Source organism: Felis catus, chromosome D4, assembly GCF_018350175.1.
Source record: "Felis catus isolate Fca126 chromosome D4, F.catus_Fca126_mat1.0, whole genome shotgun sequence".
NCBI classification, from domain to species: domain Eukaryota; kingdom Metazoa; phylum Chordata; class Mammalia; order Carnivora; family Felidae; genus Felis; species Felis catus.
Window position 1 is genome coordinate 55,957,826 of NC_058380.1, and position 23,002 is coordinate 55,980,827.

A 23,002-nucleotide genomic window follows, 5' to 3' on the forward strand; every position below is an offset into this window, starting at 1 on the left:
TGCATGCTCTACTGAGTGGCCCAGCCAGGCACCTAAATGAATAAGCTTTTAAAAAAACATAATTCCTGGGGCACCTGAGTGGCTCAGTTGGCTCAGACTCTTTTTTTTTAATTTTTTTTTTTAACCTTTATTGATTTTTGAGACAGAGAGAGAAAGAGCATGAATGGGGGAGGTTCAGAGATGGAGACACAGAATCTGAAACAGGCTCCAGGCTCTGAGCTGTCAGCACAGAGCTCAACGTGGGGCTCGAATTCACGGACTGTGAGATCATGACCTGAGCCTAAGTCAGACGCTCAACCGACTGAGCCACCCAGGCGCCCCTAAGCTCAGACTCTTGATATCAGCTCAGATGATGATCCTGGGATTGAGCCCCATGATCCTTGGGATTTGTTCTCTTCTTTTCTCTCAAAATAAATAAAAACATGGGGCACCTGGGTGGCTCGTTGATTAAACGTCAGAATTCGGCTCAGGTCATGATCTCACAGTTTGTGGGTTTGAGCCCCATGTCGGGCTCTGTGCTGACAGCTCAGAGCCTGGAGCCTGCTTTAGATTCTGGGTCTCCCTCTCTCTGCCCCTCCCCACTCACACTCTGTCTCTGGCTCTCAAAAATAAATAAAACATTAACATAAATAAACAAACAAATAAATAAAAACATAGTCCCAGTTACCTTAATTTTTTTCTCAACGAACACATATGACTTGCACAATATAAGAAAAGGATCAAGATAATGAGTTGTATTCAAGACTCCCAACGATGACCAGGAAAATCAGGCATTCTGTTTAGCCCACCTGTAAAAAAGCCAGTTCCCTGCCCACCTGCATCCTGCTGCACAGGAGGTTGGGGATACAGCTGAGCTCAATATGGTGCTTGAACAATATCAAGACTCCATAGCTACAAATATTTCAGACTGTTCAGGACCTAGAAGAGTTGTAACACCAGAAAGCCCAGGTCATTGTTTTAATTCCAAGTATATTAAAGGAGAGATTGTGTGGTTATTTAAAGTAAAAGGACTGGGGAGGCTGGGTGGCTCAGTCGGTTAAGTTTTTGATCCTTGGTTTCAGCTCAGGTCATGATCTCATGATATGTGAGTACGAGCCCCACATTGGGCTTGACACTAACAGTGTGGGCCTGCTTGGAATTCTCTCTCTCTGCTCTTCTCCTACTCGTGCTCTCTCCCAAAATAAGTAAAAGTTATAAATAAATAAATAAATACATACATACATACATACATACATACAAAAATAATACATCCTAAATTTATAAAACATAGAAAAGCAGGTATTAGGAAATAAAAACCACCACAATCCTATCACTCACTCTCTGTATCTTCTTTCAGGCCCTTTACTACACACTCAGTCACATGCCTACCTATATTTCTTCATTTGTAAAATGTGATGTCACATATTATTTTATATAGTTTTATTTAATACAGCAGTAACAGCTTTCCAAATTAGTTGATACAGTTCTACATATTTCTTAATGCCTATAAGGTAGTTTACTGTATGTGTATACTAGCATTTACTGAATGTATTTCCTATTATTATTTTTTAAAGATTTCTTTTAAGTAATCATGCTCTTCCAACTGAGCTAGCAGGCACCCTGCATCTCCTATTATTAAACATTTATGCTGTGTTCAAATTTTCAGTAGTATAAAACACTGCAATGAACATCCTTGTATCTAAATCCAGGCTCCTATGCTATGCCAAGACCTCTTACTCTCTGAATTGTGACTATAAACTGTTCCTTCAAAAGGTGGCTATGGGCTGACTTGCTAAAATTAGCAATGATACTTCCTATGGGATCCTGAAATCTGGTATTTTCCCACTAGAATCATGATTTTTGTGGAAGGAAGACATACTAGGATTTATAATTATCCTAGAATTAAGTGACATAATTCTTTGCAAATTTTATATCTAACAAGTTCAATAAACTGATTTTTTTAAAGAGTCATTTATTGGAAGTGTATTCTTTTTAAATTTTTTTTATGGATTTATTTTTAAGTAATCTCTACACCTAATGCGGGGCTCAAACTCACAACCCTGAAATCAACTCTATTCTCAGCTTTTTCTTCCCCTACAGCATTTCTAATTAGTTATAAAGCCATCTATTCAGAATTAACAGGGAGCCTTATCTCTAAACTACTGGAAAGTAGAGAGATTATAGTTACATATTAATTACTTATCTGGTATATTAAAAAATTATAAGCTTTCAATAGTAACAGTGTTAAAACAATGATACGACTGCAAAATCCTATTTCTCTCACTTTTACTTTCTGAGCATTATAGTACCAAGTCTTAAGGACAATATGGTTGTGTATTTGCCCACTCAGAAGGAAGATTTCTCTCTAGATGTTATTTTGAGTTCGAAAAAAATCCTTATGTGACTCAGAAAGGAAACTCCTTTTGCTATATATCCTACCACTGTATTTTACTTCCTCTCCCCAGAAAAGATATATAATACATAACTATGCTGAATTTTTGTCAGTAAACAAGACAAGCAATGAACAAGGCCACTTCCACCATTGTTTTAGACTAAGAAAAAAGAAGATTCATCTAGCTGAAGTAACATTTAAAAAAATAAGTTTATTAACAATATTTTATCAACAATAACGAAGTAAAAAAAAATGCAAGAAAGATCATTCAGAATCCTCTCTTTTTATTTTTATCAAGTAATCTCTATGCCAACATGGGGCTCAAGCTCATGACACTGAGATCAAGAGTTGCACACTCCACCAACTGAGCCAGCCAGGTACCCCCTCTCTTTTCAAATCTGTTTTTTCATTTCTCAATGCATAATTGTGTACAGCTATAATAAGCACAGATAGAATTCTGTATCTCATTACATTTAACATATCAAATGCTTTGCATGTTATTAGTCTTCATAATTATGTTAATTTCTGCATAATATCATGCAGATGTGATTTACCATAAATTATTCAAGTATTCTCTTTTTGTTAATATTTAGATAAAATAGCTTGCAATGATTATATCATTAAAAAAGACTTCTCTTCCTATGGATAAATTCCCTAGTCTGAAAATATTAGGTCAAAGGGTATGATATTTTTAGGCTCTTCATTCAATAATTAATATGTACCAGACTTTTGAAATATAATGCCAAATTGCTGTCAAAAAAGGGTTTCAGTGGCAATGTATATATGTACCTGTTTCACCACATCCTTATCAGAACTAGGTATTAATTTGTACACAGAAAAATATTTTGCTTTTATCTGTATTCCTTCTATAATGAAATTAAATATAATTTCCTAATTGTACTTCCTTACATAAATTATTATATAAATATAATAAATACAATAGGGATTATTTATTTATCTATTTATTTTTAGATGATACTTTCTTTCAAGATTTTATTTTCAAGTAATCTCTACACCCAATATGGGTTCGAATCCACAACCCTGAGATCAAGAGTGGCATGCTCCACTGACTGAGCCAGCCAGGTGGCCCTAGATGAATTATTGTAAAATGTCTAAGCTACTTGGGATGTAACTACCATACAGAAAGAAGCCATTTACAGGGTAGAGAAATGCTATTTACCTTAAGCACACCCAAACCTGGCCAAAAATAAACCTAAAGTCTAGGACCAACAAATCACTACTGCCACTTCTTCTTCACTGCCACCATTAATTACATCAACAATTTACTAAACACGTTTTAGGCACTGTGCTGAATAACATTTTATTTAATTCTGTTCCTGACCCTGCTAGGCAGGTACTACTTTCTCCATTTATTATTTTTTTTTTTAATTTTTTTTTTCAACGTTTTTTATTTATTTTGGGACAGAGAGAGACAGAGCATGAACGGGGTAGGGGCAGAGAGAGAGGGAGACACAGAATCGGAAACAGGCTCCAGGCTCCGAGCCATCAGCCCAGAGCCTGACGCGGGGCTCGAACTCACAGACCGCGAGATCGTGACCTGGCTGAAGTCAGACGCTTAACCGATTGCGCCACCCAGGCACCCCTCTCCATTTATTTTAAAGGTGAGAGAAGAAAGGCTTAAGAGAAGGTATTTGAGCTTGTCCATAGGCACAAAGTTAATAAGAAACAGAGCCCACACTCAACCCACAAATCTTTGAATCTAAATATGCAATACAAATGACATCATCAAATTTGTTGGTATAAATGTGGATATTCTGGCTCAGTCAAAAGAGCTGGAGACTCTTGATCTTGGGGTTGAGTTTGAGCCCCAAGTTGGGTATAGAGATTACTTAAAAATAAAATCTTAAAAAAAAAAAACAAAAAACAAACAAATGTGGATATTCTGACATATGTTTACATATTAATCTGCTAGAAAAGAGACCAAAAACTTGGAAACTAATGTCCTAAGCTAAGATCTGACTTGAAAAAATAATGGGCAAATATCTTGCTTTATCTGTAATTGAGATCAGGAACAGGCAAATCAGAAAAATAATAATTGAAAAAGAAAAGAAAAATAACCATTTGTCAAGGGCTTCCTCAAAGTGCAGAAATAACATCTAATTATACCCTACTGGCGCTGAACAGATACTAACCAAGATGCCTACAAGGACATTCTTACAGATCCATCAACTATAATGTCCCACTTACGCCCTGAACGTAGTTTAGAATATACAGGGAGGATTCAAACAACTGATCTAGATTTAATAAGGTAGCAAAAAAATTATTGCTACATAGCATAAAGTCTAATCCAGTGATTCATGTAACAATTGCCTGAGAGCTTGTCTAAAATGCCAATTCCTGGGGCGCCTGGGTGGCGCAGTCAGTTAAGCGTCCAACTTCAGCCAGGTCACGATCTCGTGGTCCGTGAGTTCGAGCCCCACGTCGGGCTCTGGGCTGATGGCTCAGAGCCTGGAGCCTGTTTCCGATTCTGTGTCTCCCTCTCTCTCTGCCCCTCCCCCGTTCATGCTCTGTCTCTCTCTGTCCCCAAAATAAATAAATGTTGAAAAAAAAAATTAAAAAAAAAAAAAAAAGCCAATTCCTCAGGTACCTGGCTGGCTCAGTTGGTAGAGCATATGACTCTTGATCTCGGGGTTATGAGTTCAAGCCCCATGCTGGGTATAGAGATTACTTAAAAAAAAAAAAAAAAAAAAAAAAAAAAAATAGGGGCACCTGGTTGGCTCAGTCGGAAGAGTATGCAACTCTTGAATTCAGGGTCACGAGTTTGAGCCTCACATTGAGTGTGGAGAGTACTGAGAAAAAATAAATGAACTTGAAAATAAATAAATAGATGTAAATAAATTAAAAAAAAATACTAATAAAATGTCAATTCCTAGGTTTCATTGAGGGAAATCCTGAATCCATACTGGAGCAGGGACAAGGAAACTGCATTTTTAGCACACACCTCAAGTGACTGTGATGCAGCTGGTTTCTGGGTCATGTCTGAGAAACAAAGGCCTAAGTATCAGAAATCAAATATGCATCAATTTAAAACAAGTAAACTGGGGGCGCCTGGGTGGCTCAGTCAGTTAAGGGTCTGACTTCAGCTCAGGTCATGATCTCACAGTCCGTGAGTTCGAGCCCTGCCTCAAGCTCTGTGCTGACAGCTCAGAGCCTGGAGCCTGCTTTGGATTCTGTGTCTCCCTCTCTCTCTGCCCCGCCCCACTCATGCTCTGTCTCTCTCTGTCTCAAAAATAAATAAAAACATTAAAAAAAAATTTTAAAACAAGTAAACTGACAAAGGAAGTCATGCTTAGCTCATGGAACTTTTTTATTCCTTTGGTGATATGACAGCCGTTCAAGTGATTGGCCTTGGGGGTGGGGAGGACAAGCTTTGGAAGGGTTCAAGGAAAGTAGGAACCAACTGAAATAACTAGACTGTCCTATTATTATTATTTTAGTTTATTTATTTATTTTGCGAGAGGAGAGAGAGAGAATCTCAAGCAGGCTCTGCCCTACCAGCGCAGAGTCCGATATGGGTCTTAAATTCACAAACCGTGAAATCATGACCCAAGCCAAAGTTGGACGCTTAACCAACTAAGCCACCTGGGCACCTCTAGACTGTTTTATTATTAACTTTCCTCTGGTAGTTGGCCTATCAGGCACCTCCCAGCAAACCTCTGCTCTCAGCAACTCAGGTTTCCTCATCCTCCAAGGCTACAGAGCTATAGGAACAGGCTCTAAATATATCAGGGATCATACTGCATGTGACTCAATTGTCTAGATGAGAAAGGTGATTAACAAGATTATTCATTATTAAAGGCTAGCATGAGGGGCGTTGGGGTGGCTCAGTCAGTTGAACAACTGACTTTGGCTCAGGTCATGATCTCGCAGTTGAGATCGAGCCCCGTGTCTGGCTCTGTGCCAAAAGCTCAGAGCCTGGATCTTGGTTCAGATTCTGTGTCTCCCTCTCTCTCTGACCCTCCTCCACTGGCACTCTGTTTCTCTCCCTCAAAAATAAATAAATGTTTAGAAAAAGAAAAAAAAAAAAAAGGCTAGCATGAACCAAAGGAAAAAAAAATTATTCAAGGGAGATTCAGTTAGCCAACCCTTCAGTGAATGTGTCAGTCTCTTTCCCCATAATTTCTGCCCTGCATCAGCCAAATGGGTTTATTAGGGACCCTCAACATTTCTTGTACTTTCTTGATTTGGCTACAGAACACACACCTCTGCTTCCTCCCCATTAGTTGAAGCCCCTTCCTCCTTTGGGAAATCCTCCCTGAACACCCTGTAAATTACTTCCTCTTTGGAGCACTGGGGGTGCAGGGTAGAGAGGGTTGGGAACACTGCTGGAATATACAGAGTAGAAACCAGGAATGTGAAATATTCTGTAAAAATGAGATAAAGTCTCAGACAACAAAGAAACCACCAAAAACACCATCAACATTCTTGTTGAGAAAAACTGCCCTAAAATTCTTGAACCCCTCCACAGGACTGCTGGTCGGGCCCTAACATTCTTGACCATTAATTTTCTCACAAACAGAAGGTGATCCACAGTCTGCAATGCACTACACAAAACAGGATTCCTGAGTCCCACACCTATGTTAATCCAAGAAAGGCCTTCCCAGACATGAAGACAAGTCAGAAAAGGGCAGGAAAAAAACAACTCTAGCACCTTCACATGTAAGGGGCATAAACATATTTCTACTGTTCCTCTTCCTAAAGCCTCCTAACATCAATTAACTCTATATGAAACCTTAGAATTTGAGGCATTTCCACAAGGATTTCCCATGTAGAAACACTTCCATACATGAGCCCCAGCAGATGAACTTGCCAACATAACAATTCTATCATTTCCACATCTAAAGTCTTCCTCTAGGGGCGCCTGGGTGGCTCAGTGGGTTAAGCGTCTGACTTCAGCTCAGGTCATGATCTTGGGGTTCATGAGTTCGAGCCCCATGTCAGGCTCTGTGCTGACAGCTCAGAGGCTGGAGCTGCCTCAGATTCTCTGTCTCTGTCTCTCTCTCTCTGCCCCTCCCTGTTCATGTTCTGCCTCTCTCTGTCAAAAAACAAATAATAAAACATAAATAATAAAATCTTCCTCTAATAGTCAAATATTCTGAAAATAACATAAAGACTAATTCTGGAATAAATCTGAACATTTCTTACTAGGCAGAGAATAACCATGTCATTTTAAAAATGGCTAATTTACAGATTACTATCCTATGAAACAAAACTGGAGGATACAGATAAGAATGCTGTACACCTGGTTGGGCCCAAGAAATTCTGCAAGCATTTATAAGTACCTTCTAGGGGTAACTGGCTGGCTCATTCAGTTGTAGGTTTGAGCCCCATGTTGGGTGTAAAAATTACTTTAAAATAAAATCTTTAAAAAAAAAATTTTTTTTTCAACGTTTTATTTATTTTTTGGGACAGAGAGAGACAGAGCATGAACGGGGGTGGGGCAGAGAGAGAGGGAGACACAGAATGGGAAACAGGCTCCAGGCTCTGAGCCATCAGCCCAGAGCCTGACGCGGGGCTCGAACTCACGGACCGCGAGATCGTGACCTGGCTCATGAAGTCGGATACTTAACCAACTGCGCCACCCAGGCGCCCCTAAAATAAAATCTTTAAAAAAGTAAAAGATTAAGATAAAAGTATCTTCTAAAAGGGTATAATCCTTTTGGGGAAATACAATAGTAAAATGAAGGAGCATGAATTAAAGATCTGGTCAAAGCAAAACTCCCACACTTCACCATATTTTGTTTTCCTGTGTCTCAAATTGGATCTCATATTCTGCTTTTATTTCAGGAATCTGCATATGTAAACTCAGTGAAAACATTACAGCTATTTTCTCAACCCTGGTGCTTACCAGTCCTCCCCATCCCCAAAATTAGGCTCCTCAAAGTTCTTCTTCCTCCCATCTGATAGCAAATCGCAGCCTAAACTCATTTTGTCTGCTTCATTATGATCCACCAAGTCGATCTGGGAAGTCAGCAGTATACCCTTGACTATTACTTTGGGAAATGGTGAGAAAAAGAAAGCAGCCCTGATATGTAGGGAGTGAGCCTGGTACTATCAGCTAGGCCTTGGTGTCTGGGTGAAAATAATTTCACAGGAAATTTTCCTGTAAAAGTCCCATTTCCTTAAGCCTTCCCACAAATCAGTCTTCTAAGTCCCTTCTAACACCCTCTTACTGAGAGGCTCCTTGGTTCCCTTTGGTGTAGGTTCTCTGTAACTACAATAAGCAATTTTATCTACTATGCTAAGTCCCTGATAGTCTTAAATACCTCAAACTCTGCATACATTATCACTCTATTACTATCCTCCTCTTCAAACCATCCCCTCTCAAAATACCCCCTTTTTTTCTTTAAAAAAAAATTTTATTTAAGTAATCTCTGCACCCAATGTGGGGCTTGAACTCACGACCCCAAGATCAAGATTTGCATGCTCTTCTGACTAAGCCAACCAGGTGCTCCAAAATATCCCCCTTCTTGAATTTTTTTGGTACTCTCCTAGTTCTCCTCTGACCTCCCTGGTCTCCTTGTAGCAGTTCCTGCTCCATAAATGTAGACATTCTCCAAGGTTCTATCTTTAGCCACCCTTTCAATATCAGTGGCTCTTACCCATTTTTGGCTCATAGTACTCCCTTTGAAAATCTCATGAAAACTATGGCCTTGTCTTCACACCACCTTCCCCACATCATGCCCAGAAAATACACACATAATGAAATTTTCGCAACTTTCGGCAAGGTTTATGGAAGTTAAGAGTGCCTTTTTGGGGCACCTGGGTGGCTCAGTCGGTCAAGCATCCGACTCTTGATTTTTGGCTCAGGTCATGATTTCCCAGTGGTGAGATCAAGGCCCCCTCATTCAGCAGCCCCAACTCCTGAGCATGGGGCCTACTTGGGATTCTCTCTCCTTCTCTGCCCCTCCCGTTTGCATGCACACTCTCTTTCTCAAAATAAACAGACATTAAAAAAAAAAAAAAGTGTCTTCTTTACCCTCTCTCCCATGGTAGTATGCAAATTTTTTTTAAGTTTATTTATTTTGAGAGACAGAGTGGGCGAGTGTAGAAGGGGGAGAGGGAGGGAGGGAGGGAGGGAGGGAGGAGGGGAAGGAGAGAGAATCCCAAGTAGGTTCTGCGCCATCAGCATGGAGCCTGATGTGGGGCTTGAACCCACAAACTGTGAGATGATGACCTGAAGTCAGACACTTAACCAACTGAGCCACCCAGGCGCCCCAGTAGTGCACGAATTTCAATAATCCCTTATATATAGATGACTATTCCCCAAATCACTAACTTCAATCTTTACCCCTCTTTTATTACTTTTTTAAGGTTTTGGTTTTTTTTTTTAAATGTTTATTTATTTTTGAGAGAGAGAGTACGGGAAGGGGCAGAGAGAGAAAGGCAGACAAAGAATCCGAAGCAGGCTCTGCACTGACAGAAGTGCCTGATGTGGGACTCGAACTCACGAACCATGAAATCATGACCTGAGCCAAAGTCAGTCATATAACCAAATGAGCCACCCAGGTACTCCCCTTTACCCCTCTTTTAAATTTCAGCTAAGTGAAAATATAAAACTAAACTCATTTTTTCTTCAAATCTGTTCAGTACTTCTCCTGCCATCCTTCTAGTTACCCAGGTTCAAGACATCAGTATCAATTTTGACTTAATCCTCTGGATTATATCTGAGCATGTCACCATCTACAGATGGTACCATTAAGATCTTTTATTTTTTAAAGTAGGTTCTATGCCCAAATGTGGGGCTCAAATTCACAACCCCAAGATCAAGACTGGCAGCTCAGAGCCTGGAGCCTATTTCAGATTCTGCTTTTCTCTCTGTCTTTCCCCAGCTCACGCTCTCTCTCTCTCAAAAATAAACAAACATAGGGGCGCCTGGGTGGCTCAGTCAGTTAAGCAGCCAACTTCGGCTCAGGTCATGATCTCGCGGTCCGTGAGTTCGAGCCCCGAGTCAGGCTCTGTGCTGACAGCTCAGAGCCTGGAGCCTGTTTCGGATTCTGTGTCTCTTTCTCTCTCTGACCCTCCCACATTCATGCTGTCTCTCTCTGTCTCAAAAATAAATAAACATTAAAAAAAAAATTTTTTTTAAATAAACAAACATTAAAAAACAATTAATAAATCCTGGCTCCGCTGATCAAGCCACCCATTTGCCCTCTTTTTAAAAAAAAAAAAAAATTTTTTTTTTAACGTTTATTCATTTTTGAGAGACAGAGAGAGACAGAGCATGAGCGGGGAAGGGGCAGAGAGGGAAACACAGAATCTGAAGCAGGCTCCAGGCTCTGAGCTGTCAGCACAGAGCCCAACGCAAGGCTCGAACTCATGAACTGCGAGATCATGACCCGAGCTGAAGTCGGACACTCAACTGACTGAGCCACCCAGGCGCCCCTCACCCTCTTAAGATGTATTCTATCTGTCTCCTTCTCACTCTCTCCCTGCCACTGTCCTGCTTTTGGCCTTCATTACCTCTCATTTATAGTATAGCACTAGCATCCTGTAACTACTTTCCCTTAAAGTAGTACTCCAACCATGTCACTCCCTGTTTCAAATCCTTGGGTCTTGCCTCTCCACTCCCCAACAAATAAAATCTTAACTTGACACTTCATGGCTTCCATAATTTGATCCTAATGAACCTTTCCAACCTTAATCTCATAATTCTCTTTCAGACACCTAAAGCTCTTGTCACACCAGACTCTGGATAATCTTCACAAATGGTTAACACTCTTCCCCATAAAAATCCAGATTTCCAGTTTCTCCTTAAAAGGAAAAATTAACAATAGGTTCAAATTCCTGCATGGCAGGGGGCCTGGGTGGCTCAGTTAAGTGTCTGGCTCAGGTCATGCTCTCACAGTTCCGTTCGGGAGTTTGAGCTGTGCATCAGGTTCTCTGCTATCAACACAGAGCCCACTTTGGATCCTGGGTCTCCCTCTCCCTCTGCCCCTCCCCTGCTTGCACCGTCTCACTCAAAAATAATAAACATAAAAAAAAAAAAAATTCTTGGGGCACCTGAGTGGCTCAGTTAGTTAAGCTTCTGACTTTGGCTCAGGTCATGATCTCACGGTTCACGGGTTCGAGCCCCACGTCAGGCTCTGTGTTGGCAGCTCAGAGCCTGGAGCCTGCTTCAGATTCTGCCTCTCTCTCTGTCCTTCCCAGCTCATGCTCTCTCTCTCTCAAAAATAAACAAACATTAAAAAACAATTAAAAAATCCTGGGTGGCTGAGTTGGTTGGGAGTCTCTTAGTTTGGCTTGGTCATGATCTCACAGTTCCTGGGTTTGAGCCCCATGTTGGGCTCTGTGCTGGTAGCACGGAGCCTGCTTGGGATTCTCTCTTTCCCTCTCTATTTGCTCCTCCCCCACTTGTGTTGTTTCTGTCTCTCTCAAAATAAATAAACTTAACGACAAAAAAAATTCCTGCATGGCAAAAACTGGCTAGAGCCAAGAATGCCTTCTCTGGCTCTCTGCAGTCCCTGCTACTTCTTACTGTCTTGTGCCTCATAAGCTTCTCTAAATTAGCTTTTGTGTCTGGCTCTGTACACAATTTGACTTTGTAATCCTAAACCAGGAAAATATACCTACCCATCCTGATTTCCAGACCCATGTTCCAATTAAGGTTATACTACCCCTTTTTCTCTAAGTAAAGAAAAAACAAGACCAGCGTACCTGGGTGGCTGAGCCGGTTAAACGTCTGGCTTTTGCTTTCAGCTCAGGTCATGATCTTGAGGTTTCAAGATTAGAGCTCCACATTGGGTTCTGCGCTGACAGCATGGAGCCTGCTTGGGATTCTCTCTCCCCACCCCCCCCCCCCCCACTTGCTCTGTCTCTGTCTCTCTCAAAATAAATAAATTAAAAAAAAAAAAGAAAGAAAGAAAAGAAAAAATATGACCATACTGGGGCACCTGGGTGGCTCAGTTGGTTGAACACCTGAGTCTTGATTTCTTCTCAGGTCACGATCTTGCAGTTTGTGAATCTGAGCTCCTCATTGGGCTCTGAGCTGACCGCATGGGCCCTGCTTGGGATTCTCTCTCTTTCTGCCCCTCCCACAAGTATGTGCACTCTCTCTCTCCCCCTCGAGATAAATAAGTAAACTTAAAAATATATATGACCATACTAATGTTATTAATGATTAAGACATACGTTGACCATTCTTGTAGTTATGCTTAATAGGCCCAGAGAATTCTGAGGGTTAAGTGCCCCTAGTTTGAGTGTTAGCCCATAGCATAGCAGAACTCCCACCTCAGGAATCAAGCTACAGAAAGACATAGAATATATCTGATGTTTTTTTCCATAATGGATGACCTAATGCCTCAGCAGAAGTTTCAATACTATTGCCCGAAGCTAGTTAACTGGGAAATGATAGGGCTTTTTAGCATTTGTGTATATTCAGTTAAATGCTAATGATACCAACAGTACCCAAGATAAAAACAGCTTCTAACCAGCAGACACATTAATTAATAGGTTATTTTAGGATATAAATGGTTGTGGTATACTTTTCCTACTTGATACATTTAAATTGCTTCACTGATAGCAAAATTTCAATACACCAAAACTTACTATTGAGAATCCAACACAAACTCTTCTTCCCCCGAATCTTGGCATGTTTTCCAAAGATTGTTTAATTTTCCTTTCTTTCAAACTGAGTGGAGTCCCAAGGAATGCAAACAGCATTGGAAAAAGCTTTGCATTCATTATCACCACAAATATATATACATATTTTTTAGAGATAGGTGTACTCACAAGTGGGGTGGGGGAGGGGGGTAGGGAAAAACAGAGAGAGAGAGAGAGAGAGAGAGAGAGAGAGAGAGAGAGAGAGAGAATCCCAAGCAGGTTCTATGTCCATCATGGAGCCTGATGCACGGCTGGATCCCACAACCCCAGGATCACAACCTAAGAAGAAACCAAGAGTTGGGTGCTCACCCACTGAGCCACACAGCTGCCCAGACCAGTACTATTTTTGCATAAAGAAGATATTGCTAACAAGTGTTTCCCAAGATGTGCACAGGCACATTCTCAGCACTGTATATTACCACTCCCATTTTATAGATGGGAAAACAAAGGCACACAAGAGAATCATTTGCCAAATGTCACAAAGTTAAGAGCAGTGTTTCTGGTTCCCTGCTTCGGTTCTGGAAGCTAAACAAATAACAACATAAACTATATAAAGAAAATAGGCCCTCATTTAAATACCTTAGGTTATGAGGACACAGGAAGTCAGAAAGAGGTAGGTATTAAGAGTAGATTAGGGGCTCCTGGGTGGCTCAGTTAAACTTGTGACTTCAGCTCAGGTCGTGATCTCATGGTTTGTGACTTTGAGCCCCGCATCAGGCTCTCTGCTGACAGCTCAGAGCCTGGAGCTTGCTTCAGATTCTGTGTCTCCCTCTCAGGGCTCTCTTCCCCTCCCCCGCTCGCACTATTGTGTGTGTCTCTCTCAAAAATAAAAATTAAAAAAAAAAAAGTAAATTATTACTTTACATTATTCAAACCTTCAAAATAGAGGCAATAAATTCAAGAAAAAGACTATTATTAACTTAGTTCAGAATTCAGCAACATTTGCCAGGCAAAACAGTATGATGATGTACATGGAGAGCAGAATGAATTCCTCCAAATGGGGAAACTCTTTTTCTACTCCAAGTCACAATGACAGTGCTCTTAAACCATGAGTGGTGGCATGAGAAACTAGGAAAAGGAAGTTTTGTCTTTCCACAACTACTTAGGTTTTTTTTTTTTTTTAAGTTTATTTATTTTGAGAGAGAGAGCACGTGCCCGTGTGCACAAGTGGGGGGTGGGGAGGAGGGGTGGAGAGAGAGACTCCCAAGCAGGCTTCATGATGTCAACCCAGAACCTAACCTGGGGCTCAATCCCATGAATCCTGAGATCATGACCTGAGCTGAGATCAACAGTATGATGCTTATGTGACTGAGCCACCCAGGTGCCCCACCACTACTTACTTTTGAAAGGCTTCTGTATGACAAGCAGCAACCCTCAACAGAAGAGGAAATGTCAGTTTGGCCCCAACCTCCAAGATATTATTTCCTTCCTTAAAACTCTTGTTTAAATCTTTGCCTATGTCCTTTATAAACAAACACTTCTAGTACTTAACACTTTCTTGATCTAGAAGGATATTCTCTCTTTCAATCAATCTGTGCTTCTGCCTAAGGAAAATTTACCCAGCCATTATGCTATTACTTGTCTAATCACTCAGGGTGAGGTGAAAACAGAGAGAGCAGCTGGGCCTACATCCCATCTTTTCTCATGCTTCCTTTGGAATCATTTCCCACCTCCAGGCCCTGCCTCTTACCGTTCCTCTGAAATCATGCTATTTGTGTCCTTCTGTTCCAATCATATTGTAATATCCAATCATGGATTGACCTATTTTACCTATGCCTATAATTGTGCATATTATATAGATTACCGACATATTTTTCCTTTCATTCACTTATAACTATTTTCTAAGTCATTCTGTGTAAGAACACTTTCCTACTTATATAATAATTTTTCTCTCTTTTGAATCCTTTTCAGGAGGCTACTTTACAAAGAGCAAACATTTATATCCTGAAATATACCACCAAACACACATTCTCTGCCCTTTCTTAAAAGAAATACATCTTTAGATTCTACTCCCTAAAAAGTAATGCTCGCTTTATCTTGAACCAAGTGCTAGTTAATTTTTTTTAATATTATTTATTTTTGAGAGAGAGAGAGAACGTGTGTTTAGTGGGTGCATGAGCAGGGCAGAGGCAGAGAAAGGGGAACAGAGAATCCAAAGCAGGCTTCTCGCTGACACCAGAGAGCTCGATGTGGGGCTCGAACCCACAAACCATGAGATCATGACTTGAGCCCAAGTTGGACACCGACTGAGCCACCCACACATCCTTAAATATTTTTATATATGCCTTTAGTCTAGCAGGTAAGACCTAAGTTTCCACTATTATGTATCCCAAATGATGCCCTCCCTGAGCATCATTCTTTTCCTAAATCTTTCCTCTGCATTCTCTGACTTAAAAAGCAACACAAAAAGATGAGGCCAAAAAAAGCAGTGGAACAACTGTACATATGGCAAGAGGCCTAAAGAAACAGGCTCCTCTGAAGATTTATCAGGAAAGAAATGAGGAAGTGGCAAAAGGGACAGAAAGAGAGGCGGAAGTTATCAACAGATAGGAGAGAATGGAAAGCAGAGTAAGGCAATATCCTCCCAAAAGAAACTGATGAGGAAAGTGAGCAGTGAGAGGTTCTAGAGCAGGACATAGGGTAAGGTTCACTTACCCCAGACACTTACCGTGTTGCATTTGGTGCCACACACCACTTGCCTATGATTCAGCCACTGAGATGCAAACACTTTATTAAGGGTTCCAAGATGAAACTCTCTCTCCCTCAGGAGACTGGGAAGTTGCTGTGCTGCATAGCCATGCAACACTCGAGAATAGTTGGTTTCATTCTGAAGCCTGACTTCTCGGTTCTTCAGGTAGTACACTAAGGATCTCTTCACCGGGGGGAGTCTTTTCCTTTTGTGAAGTGAGTGATCCCAGCCAAACTGTGTAAAGCAACATTAGAAATTAGGGCTTTGGCTACCTTGGTTCAGAAGGAGGGATCCTCCTGTATCAGAGAAATCACCAAGAACTCATCCTGCAGGATTCACATATAACAGAATAGGTAACTCAATACAGAAAAGTCCAATTTAATTCTTCCAACATTGAAAAGATACTGCTCATAGTCAAACCTATGAGAAACAAGGGCTGAAAGACAAGGGAATGGAAGCAGAAAAGAGGTCAAAAGGTTTACTAGGCCTTTTAGGAGTGAAGGATTCAAATCCCCTAAAGCTATACTTGACAGGGAAGGGAATGAGGGGCCACATAATTACTATACCGACCTGGGCTGCATCTCTACCCAGTCCCCTTCTCTCTCTCAGTCTGTACTCCCCGCGGAGCATGGAGAGTGCAACTAGGGCCAGACTGGGGTCCTACACCTTCCAGGGACGCACTATCAAAGACTTCCTCCCTGTCCCGCGCTCCAGGCGGTTGAAGAATTCGAAAAATCAAATACTAACGGGGTAGGAGGCACGGGAAATCAGAGTCCGAATACGCGTCCAACAAGGTCTTCTCCTTCAAAGAGGGAGGTATAGGAATGATACCTGAGAAGTGCTGTTTTTTACAACGGTCCAGGAGCCAAAAACCCCATGTTGGGGCTTGAGGTAGCCGGAGGGAGAATCTTTCCCATATAAAGGTCGCAATCATCTCTGCCCACCCCCCAGCCCCCCCCCCCCCCCCGGAGGTGGACTTCACTCTCCCTCCGCGTACCTTCTGGGAGGTTTTGTTCCTGATTCCACTCGACGTCGGTTTCCCTTCCTCCAAAGCCAAGATTCTAGTTTCCCCTCAAGCCCCACTCCCGGCTGTAGGCCTTCTGAGGAGTATACCCTGTTTCCAAGTTTCCCTTCAGTGTCTCATCTCTCTGTCCTTTCTACTCTCCTATGAATTCCTGGGGACCCAGCCCTTACCGTACTGGCTGGGCCACGCTCTTGCCCCACCTCTGATTACAAACCTTGGTCCCGGGTTCCGGTTCCCTTATCTCAGGACTGTATCCCCCTCTGGGTGCTTCGGCGATATAACCCGAGTCCTGGCCTCTCAGCCCTCACCTGCGGGCACTGAGCGTCGCTCCCAGCTCCTGGCGAGGCAGGCGCTTTCCGCTTCCTGCTAACTGCTTTCCGGGCCATAGTGGGCAGCGCCGCAGCGGCCCCGCAGCCACATGGGGCGGGGGTAGCGAGGGTTAGCAAGACGGCGGGTCATATACTGGGCCCCGGGGCCACGCACTTTAAAGCGCCTGGCCCGGAAAATGGCCCGGACCCAGGGAGGCAGGCAGAAGGGAAAGGAGGGAGGGAGGACCGGGGCCGGGAAAGGGAAAGGGAAAGGGAAGGGGTTAGGGAAGGAAGGAACGAGAAGCTTTCAGACGAACAAGTCTGAAAGGACGGCGAGCGGCTGGAACCAAAACACCCCCTCCCCTTCGCCCTCGCTCCGTCACCCTTGCGCAGCCGCACTTCGCTGCACGTCGCCGCGGAGACGCCGCCTGGCCTTCAGGGGTGGGGTTTAGGGTCTGCAAGTGGTAAATTCGCGGCTGTCGTTTTGCTGCCGCCCGCGCATTTCCAACGGTCGTCAGAGTGCCGCTGGAAGTGGAAGACCAGGGGTCAAAGCAATCTGCGTTCTGGCCGCTGACCTTGGACCCCCGCCTACTCACCCGCAGGCACCCGGAAGTGAAGACAACTAACCCGGCTCGGAGAAGGAATCCCTCCCAGCACACGTCTTTCCTGGGCAGCCACCACTGGTTATCTCCTTTTGAGCGCCGCACTTTCCCCGAACCTATCACAAACGGAGCTCCAGCACCAAGGGCTGGACTCTGTGCTAGGAGGCAGGACCTCCTTCCCCCACCCTCGTAAGGTGGAGTCCGGCCGGCGTGCCCAGACTTTCCTTCTTTAGAGTACCTGCCCTGCCCGGCGCAGCCACCCCAAGCCGCTCCCTGGTCCTCTGCCCGCCTTCCCATCCCTGGGGAGTCCTAAGGCTCCGTTCTCCTCTCAGTCTCCTGATTCCCTGCTGTCCACCTCTCCCGACTCTCCTGCCCAAGCTGCAACAGCTCCTCAGTCACCTTTCCCTCAGCTACGACCTCGCCTCCCTTTCGACTCCCACGACCTGCGGGCCACAGGGTCTTTGTGCTTTATGAAATGGGCCTCACGCCTTAATTTATGTTTCTTACGTCTCCTAAATTGAGGACAGGAACAGGGGACTGCCATTGCCTGCCTCTCCCTCTGGGCCCTGGTTGCATCTCAATGAGGGCATATTGGGTGAAATTCTGAACTACAGAGTATAGTGGCCGTTTTGCTTGTCAGTTAGAGAAGGGGGCTTCTTCAGGATCACCCTTGCCTCCATTTTCAGAAGATGCTGTAGGAATTTGAGTGCTGGTTCCGCTTTTCCTCAGGTAAAGAAACCCTTTGAGGAAGCAGGATACTCTTGCTTGGGGTTGACTGGCTTCGGGCTGTAGTGCCCAGTTACCTGCTGGTCGCTTCAGGCTTCATACCTCCAGGGAGCTCTGTTGACCCATCTAAGGTTCTGCCTACAAGATTTAGATTTGTTTTCCAATCCGAAACAGACCAGATTGAGACAGAGTCCTCTGCCATCCCAAGTGGGCACTGCCACTAATCTCTAGTGCCACCTTGGGAAAGGCAGCCCCATCTTACTTGGTCAGGCCTATCCCTTCAGAGACATGAACAGGGTGAATGGGTCAGAAGTGGTAGAGCTTTCTTTTTGAGCCTCTTGCTGCAGTTCTGTCTTGCCTCACAATGCCCTTGGTGACCCAGGAGCCCACTGGACAAGAGTCTGGAATTCCTTTGAGAATCTAGGCTCATGCTGGGCTGCACTTGGTTCCTGGTATCCTCTGCCCATGTCAAAGGCTGTGGGCTCATCCTCAGAGTTGGTGCACTTCATTTTGACATCCCAGGAACTATCGCCAAATGTACCTCCCAGCAGAGCTCACAATTTCTGTGGAATAAAGATTCACCTTGAAGTTTAAAAGTCCACAGTTGCTTTTAAAAGACTGACGACAACGGGGCATGTGGGTGGCTTGCTGCTGTCACCACAGAGCCTGTTTCAGATCCTCTGTCCCCCTCTCCCTCTGCCCCTCCCCTGCTTGTGCTGTCTCTCCCAAAATAAATAAATTTAAAAAATAAAGACTGATGATACCAATGATTGGTGAGGTAGAATAACTGGAACTCTCATACATTGCTAGTGGGCACATAAATTGGTACAATTTGGAAAAAATCTATGGTAGTACCTACTATGGCTAAGTATGTGTACCTTATGATCCAGAACTACTTCTGGTTGTATCAACAGAAATGAGTGTTTACGTCCACCAAAAGGCATGAGAGTACTCAGTTTTATTCATAACAGCCATAAATGGAAAATAGTTCAAATGTCAATCGATGAAAATAGTTCAAATGCCAATTGATAGATAAATTGGGGGTTCCTGTGACCTCCTAATCAGGGTTCATAATTTATAATACCTCATGGAACTCAGGAAAATAAATATATTGCCAGCTTATTATAAAGGGTATTATAAAAGAAACAAATGAAGGGCTAAATGAAGATGGACAGGGAGTGAGGTCTGCAAGAGTCCTGAACACAGGAGCTTCTGTCCCTGTGGAGCTTGGGGTACACTACCCTCATGGTATGTGGATATATTCACCAACTTGGAGGCTAATCCAAACCCCATAGTTAGGGTTTATATGGAGGTTCCATTATGAAGGGATGATTGATTAAATCATTAACCTTGATTCAATCCACATTTCTCCTCCCCTTCTCAGAGGTTAGGGGATGAGGCTGAAAGTTCCATACTCATAATTACATGCTTGGTTCCTCTGGCAACCAACCCCCATCCTGAAGCTATCTAAGGAATCATCTTGAGTCACCCCATTAATATGAACTCAGGTATGGTTGAGAGGGACTTATTAAAAATGACAAATGATGTGCTTCTACCATTATGACTTAGAAAATTACAAGAGTTTTAGGAGCTCTTGTGCCAGGAATCAGGACAAAGACCAAATACATATTATATTACAATCTCATATAATAGGAGTCGGAGTAGTCATTACTCTTGGTGGTTACTAACTGTGAAGAGAACCCAGGGAGGTTTCTGGTGTGCAAGAAATTTATATAAGTATATAAACATATATGTCTTTTTAAGATTTTATTTTTGAGTAATCTCTACACCCAATGTGGGGCTCGAACCTATAACCCCAAGATTAAAAGTCACATGCTCCACCCACTGAGCCAGCCAGGTGCTCTGGAAACTTCTATTTCTTGATCTTGGTGATGATTATAACAGTGTACACATATGTAAAATTTCAACAAGGTGTACATTCAAGATTTATGCAGTTTAGGGGTGCCTGGGTGGCTCAGTTGGTTAAGTGGCCAACTTCGGCTCAGGTCATGATCTCACAGTCTGTGGGTTCAAGCACTGTGTCAACCTCCGGGCTGACAGCTCAGAGCCTGGAGCTGCTTTGGGTTCGGTACCTCCCCCTCTCTTTGCCCCTTCCCCACTCATGCTTGCTCTCTCTTGCTCACTCTCTCTCAAAAATGAGTAAACATTAAAAAAATATTTATGCAGTTTATATTAAGTATACCTCAATATAAAGATATAAGTGCTCAAAATTTTTTCACCTGGTTTCTTCCCTTGTACTTTTTTTTTTTTATTTTTTTTTAACGTTTATTTATTTTTGAGACAGAGAGAGACAGAGCATGAACGGGGGAGGGTCACAGAGAGAGGGAGACACAGAATCTGAAACAGGCTCCAGGCTCTGAGCTGTCAGCACAGAGCCCGACGCGGGGCTCGAACCCACCGACTGCGAGATCGTGACCTGAGCCGAAGTCTGATGCTTAACCGACCAAGCCACCCAGGCGCCCCTCCCTTGTACTTTTTAAGACAAGCAGGCTAGGAAGAAGGAAAATTTAAAAACTACAATCTGGGGGTCGCCTGATTTTGGCTCAGGTCATGAGGTTGCAGTTTCGTGGGTTCAAGCCTGCTGTCAGGCTCTTCGCTGACAGCACAGAGCCTGATTGGAATTCTCTCTCTTTCTGCTCCTGCCCCACTCGTGCTCTCTCTGTCTCTCTCAAAATAAACTCACACACACACACACACACACACACACACACACACACACACACACACTATCTGGGGCTCCTGGATGACTCAGTTGGTTAAGTGTCCAACTTTTGGGGCACCTGGCTCAGCTGGTGGAGCGTTTGACTCTTGTTTTGGTTCGGGTCATGATCTCACGGTTCGTGGGTTCGAGCCCTGAGTCGGGCTTTGTGCTGACAGTGTGGAGCCTGCTTAGGATATTCTCTCTCTCTCTCTCTCTCTCTCTCTCTCTCTCTGCCCCTTCCCCACTCGTATGTACACGCACATTCTCTCTCAAATAAGTAAAAATTTAAGAAATAAAATTAAAAAATAAAAGCCACAACCCTAGACTGAAATTAATCTGAGAGGATATTGAATTCATCTCTCCGCACTACAAACAAAACAAAAAAATGTTCTCCAGACATATGAAAGCCTGGGAATCACCTTTGTCTCTCCCAATTCTTGTAACCTCTCCTCAAACACCCTCACACATTTATTCCATCACCAAGTCCTATTTATTTTGCCTTCTAAATATTTTGAGTCAATTCACATCTCCCACTACCCTAGTCCAAGTCTGTCATGTATTTTTTTAAATCACATTTATTGGGGCACCTGGGTGGCTCAGTCAGTTAAACATCTGACTCTTGATTTCTGCTCAGGTCATGATCTCATGGTCATGAGATTGAGACCAGAGTGTGAGATCAAGCCCAGAGGTGGGCTCCATGCTGAGTGCGGTGCCTGCTTAAGATTCTCTCTTTCCCGGGGCACCTGGGTGGCTCAGTTGGTTAAGCATCCAACTTTGGCCCAGGTCATGATCTCCCAGTTTGTGAGTTCAGGCCCCTTGTTGGACTCTGTGCTGACAATTCAGAGCCTGGAGCCTGCTTCAGATTCTGTGTCTCCCTCTCTCTCTCTCTGCCCCTTCTCTGCTTATGCTCTCTTTCTCTCTCTCAAAAATAGAAACATTAAAAAAAAAAAAAAGATTCTCTCTCTCTCCCTCTCTCCTTCTGGCCCTCCCCTGCTGTGCTGTCTCTCTCTCTCTCAAAAAAAATTAAATCACATTTATTAACATCACCACCAATGTACTCATTAATTTTTAAAATAATTTAACTTTTTAATTTTTAAAAAAATATTTTGAGAGAGAGAGACTGCACATGCATGAGTTGGGGAGGGGAGGGGGAAGGGAAGGGCAGAGGGAGCATGAGATTATAAGCTGTGAGATCATGATCTGAGCTGAAATCAATTGTCTGATGCTTAACCAACTGAGCCACCCAGGCATCCCTATTTGTTTTTTTAAAGTAAGCTCTATGCCCATTGCAGGGCTTGAACTCACAACCCCAAGATCAAGAGTCACATGCACATTGGGGTGCCCGGCTGGCTCAATCTGTGGAGCATATCATTATTGATCTCAGGGTTCAAGCCCCAGGTTGGATGTAGAGATTATTTAAAAACAAAATCTTTTTTGGGATGCCTTGGTGGCTCAGTCAGTTGAGTGTCCAACTTCAGCTCAGGGCATGATCTCGCAGTTCATGAGTTTGAGCCGTATCAGGCTCTGTGCTGACAGCTCAGAGCCTGTTGCCTGCTTCAGAGTCTGTCTCCCTCTCTCTCTGCCCCTCCCCCAGTCATGCTCTCTTTAAAATATAAACATTAAACATTTTTTAAATAAAATTTTTTAAAAATAAATTTTATTTTACTTTTAAAGTTTATTTATTTTGGAAGAGACAGAGACAGTATAAACAGGGGAGAGGCAGAGAGGGCAAATCCCAAGCAGACTCCACAGTGTCAGCACAGAGCCTGATGTGGGGCTCAAACTCACAAACTGTGAGATCATGACCTGAGCTGAAACCAAGAGTCAAACACTTAACCGACTGAGCCACCAAGGCACCCCCTCAAAAAAATCATAAAACAAAAAACAAGTCACGTGCACAACTGACTGAGCCAGCCAACTGCCCCATCACCTACTGA

At 43.0% G+C, this 23,002-nt stretch overlaps 1 protein-coding gene across 4 annotated transcripts in view; it reads right to left on the minus strand.

The window, feature by feature from the left end:
- DCAF12 (DDB1 and CUL4 associated factor 12) overlaps window positions 1-18,314 on the minus strand; it is a 39,646-nt gene extending 21,332 nt beyond the window's left edge. Inside the window, exons 1-2 of one of the 4 annotated variants that reach the window (XM_045042802.1) lie at window positions 18,292-18,314; window positions 15,663-15,917 (exon numbers count right to left, since the gene is read on the minus strand). In XM_045042802.1, the coding sequence (XP_044898737.1) occupies window positions 15,663-15,917; window positions 18,292-18,297 (261 nt within the window). In that variant the 5' untranslated portion in view covers window positions 18,298-18,314. The other 3 variants (XM_045042801.1, XM_003995562.5, XM_019816092.2) reach the window with 3 other exon arrangements.
- Between the last annotated feature and the right edge of the window lie 4,688 nt (window positions 18,315-23,002).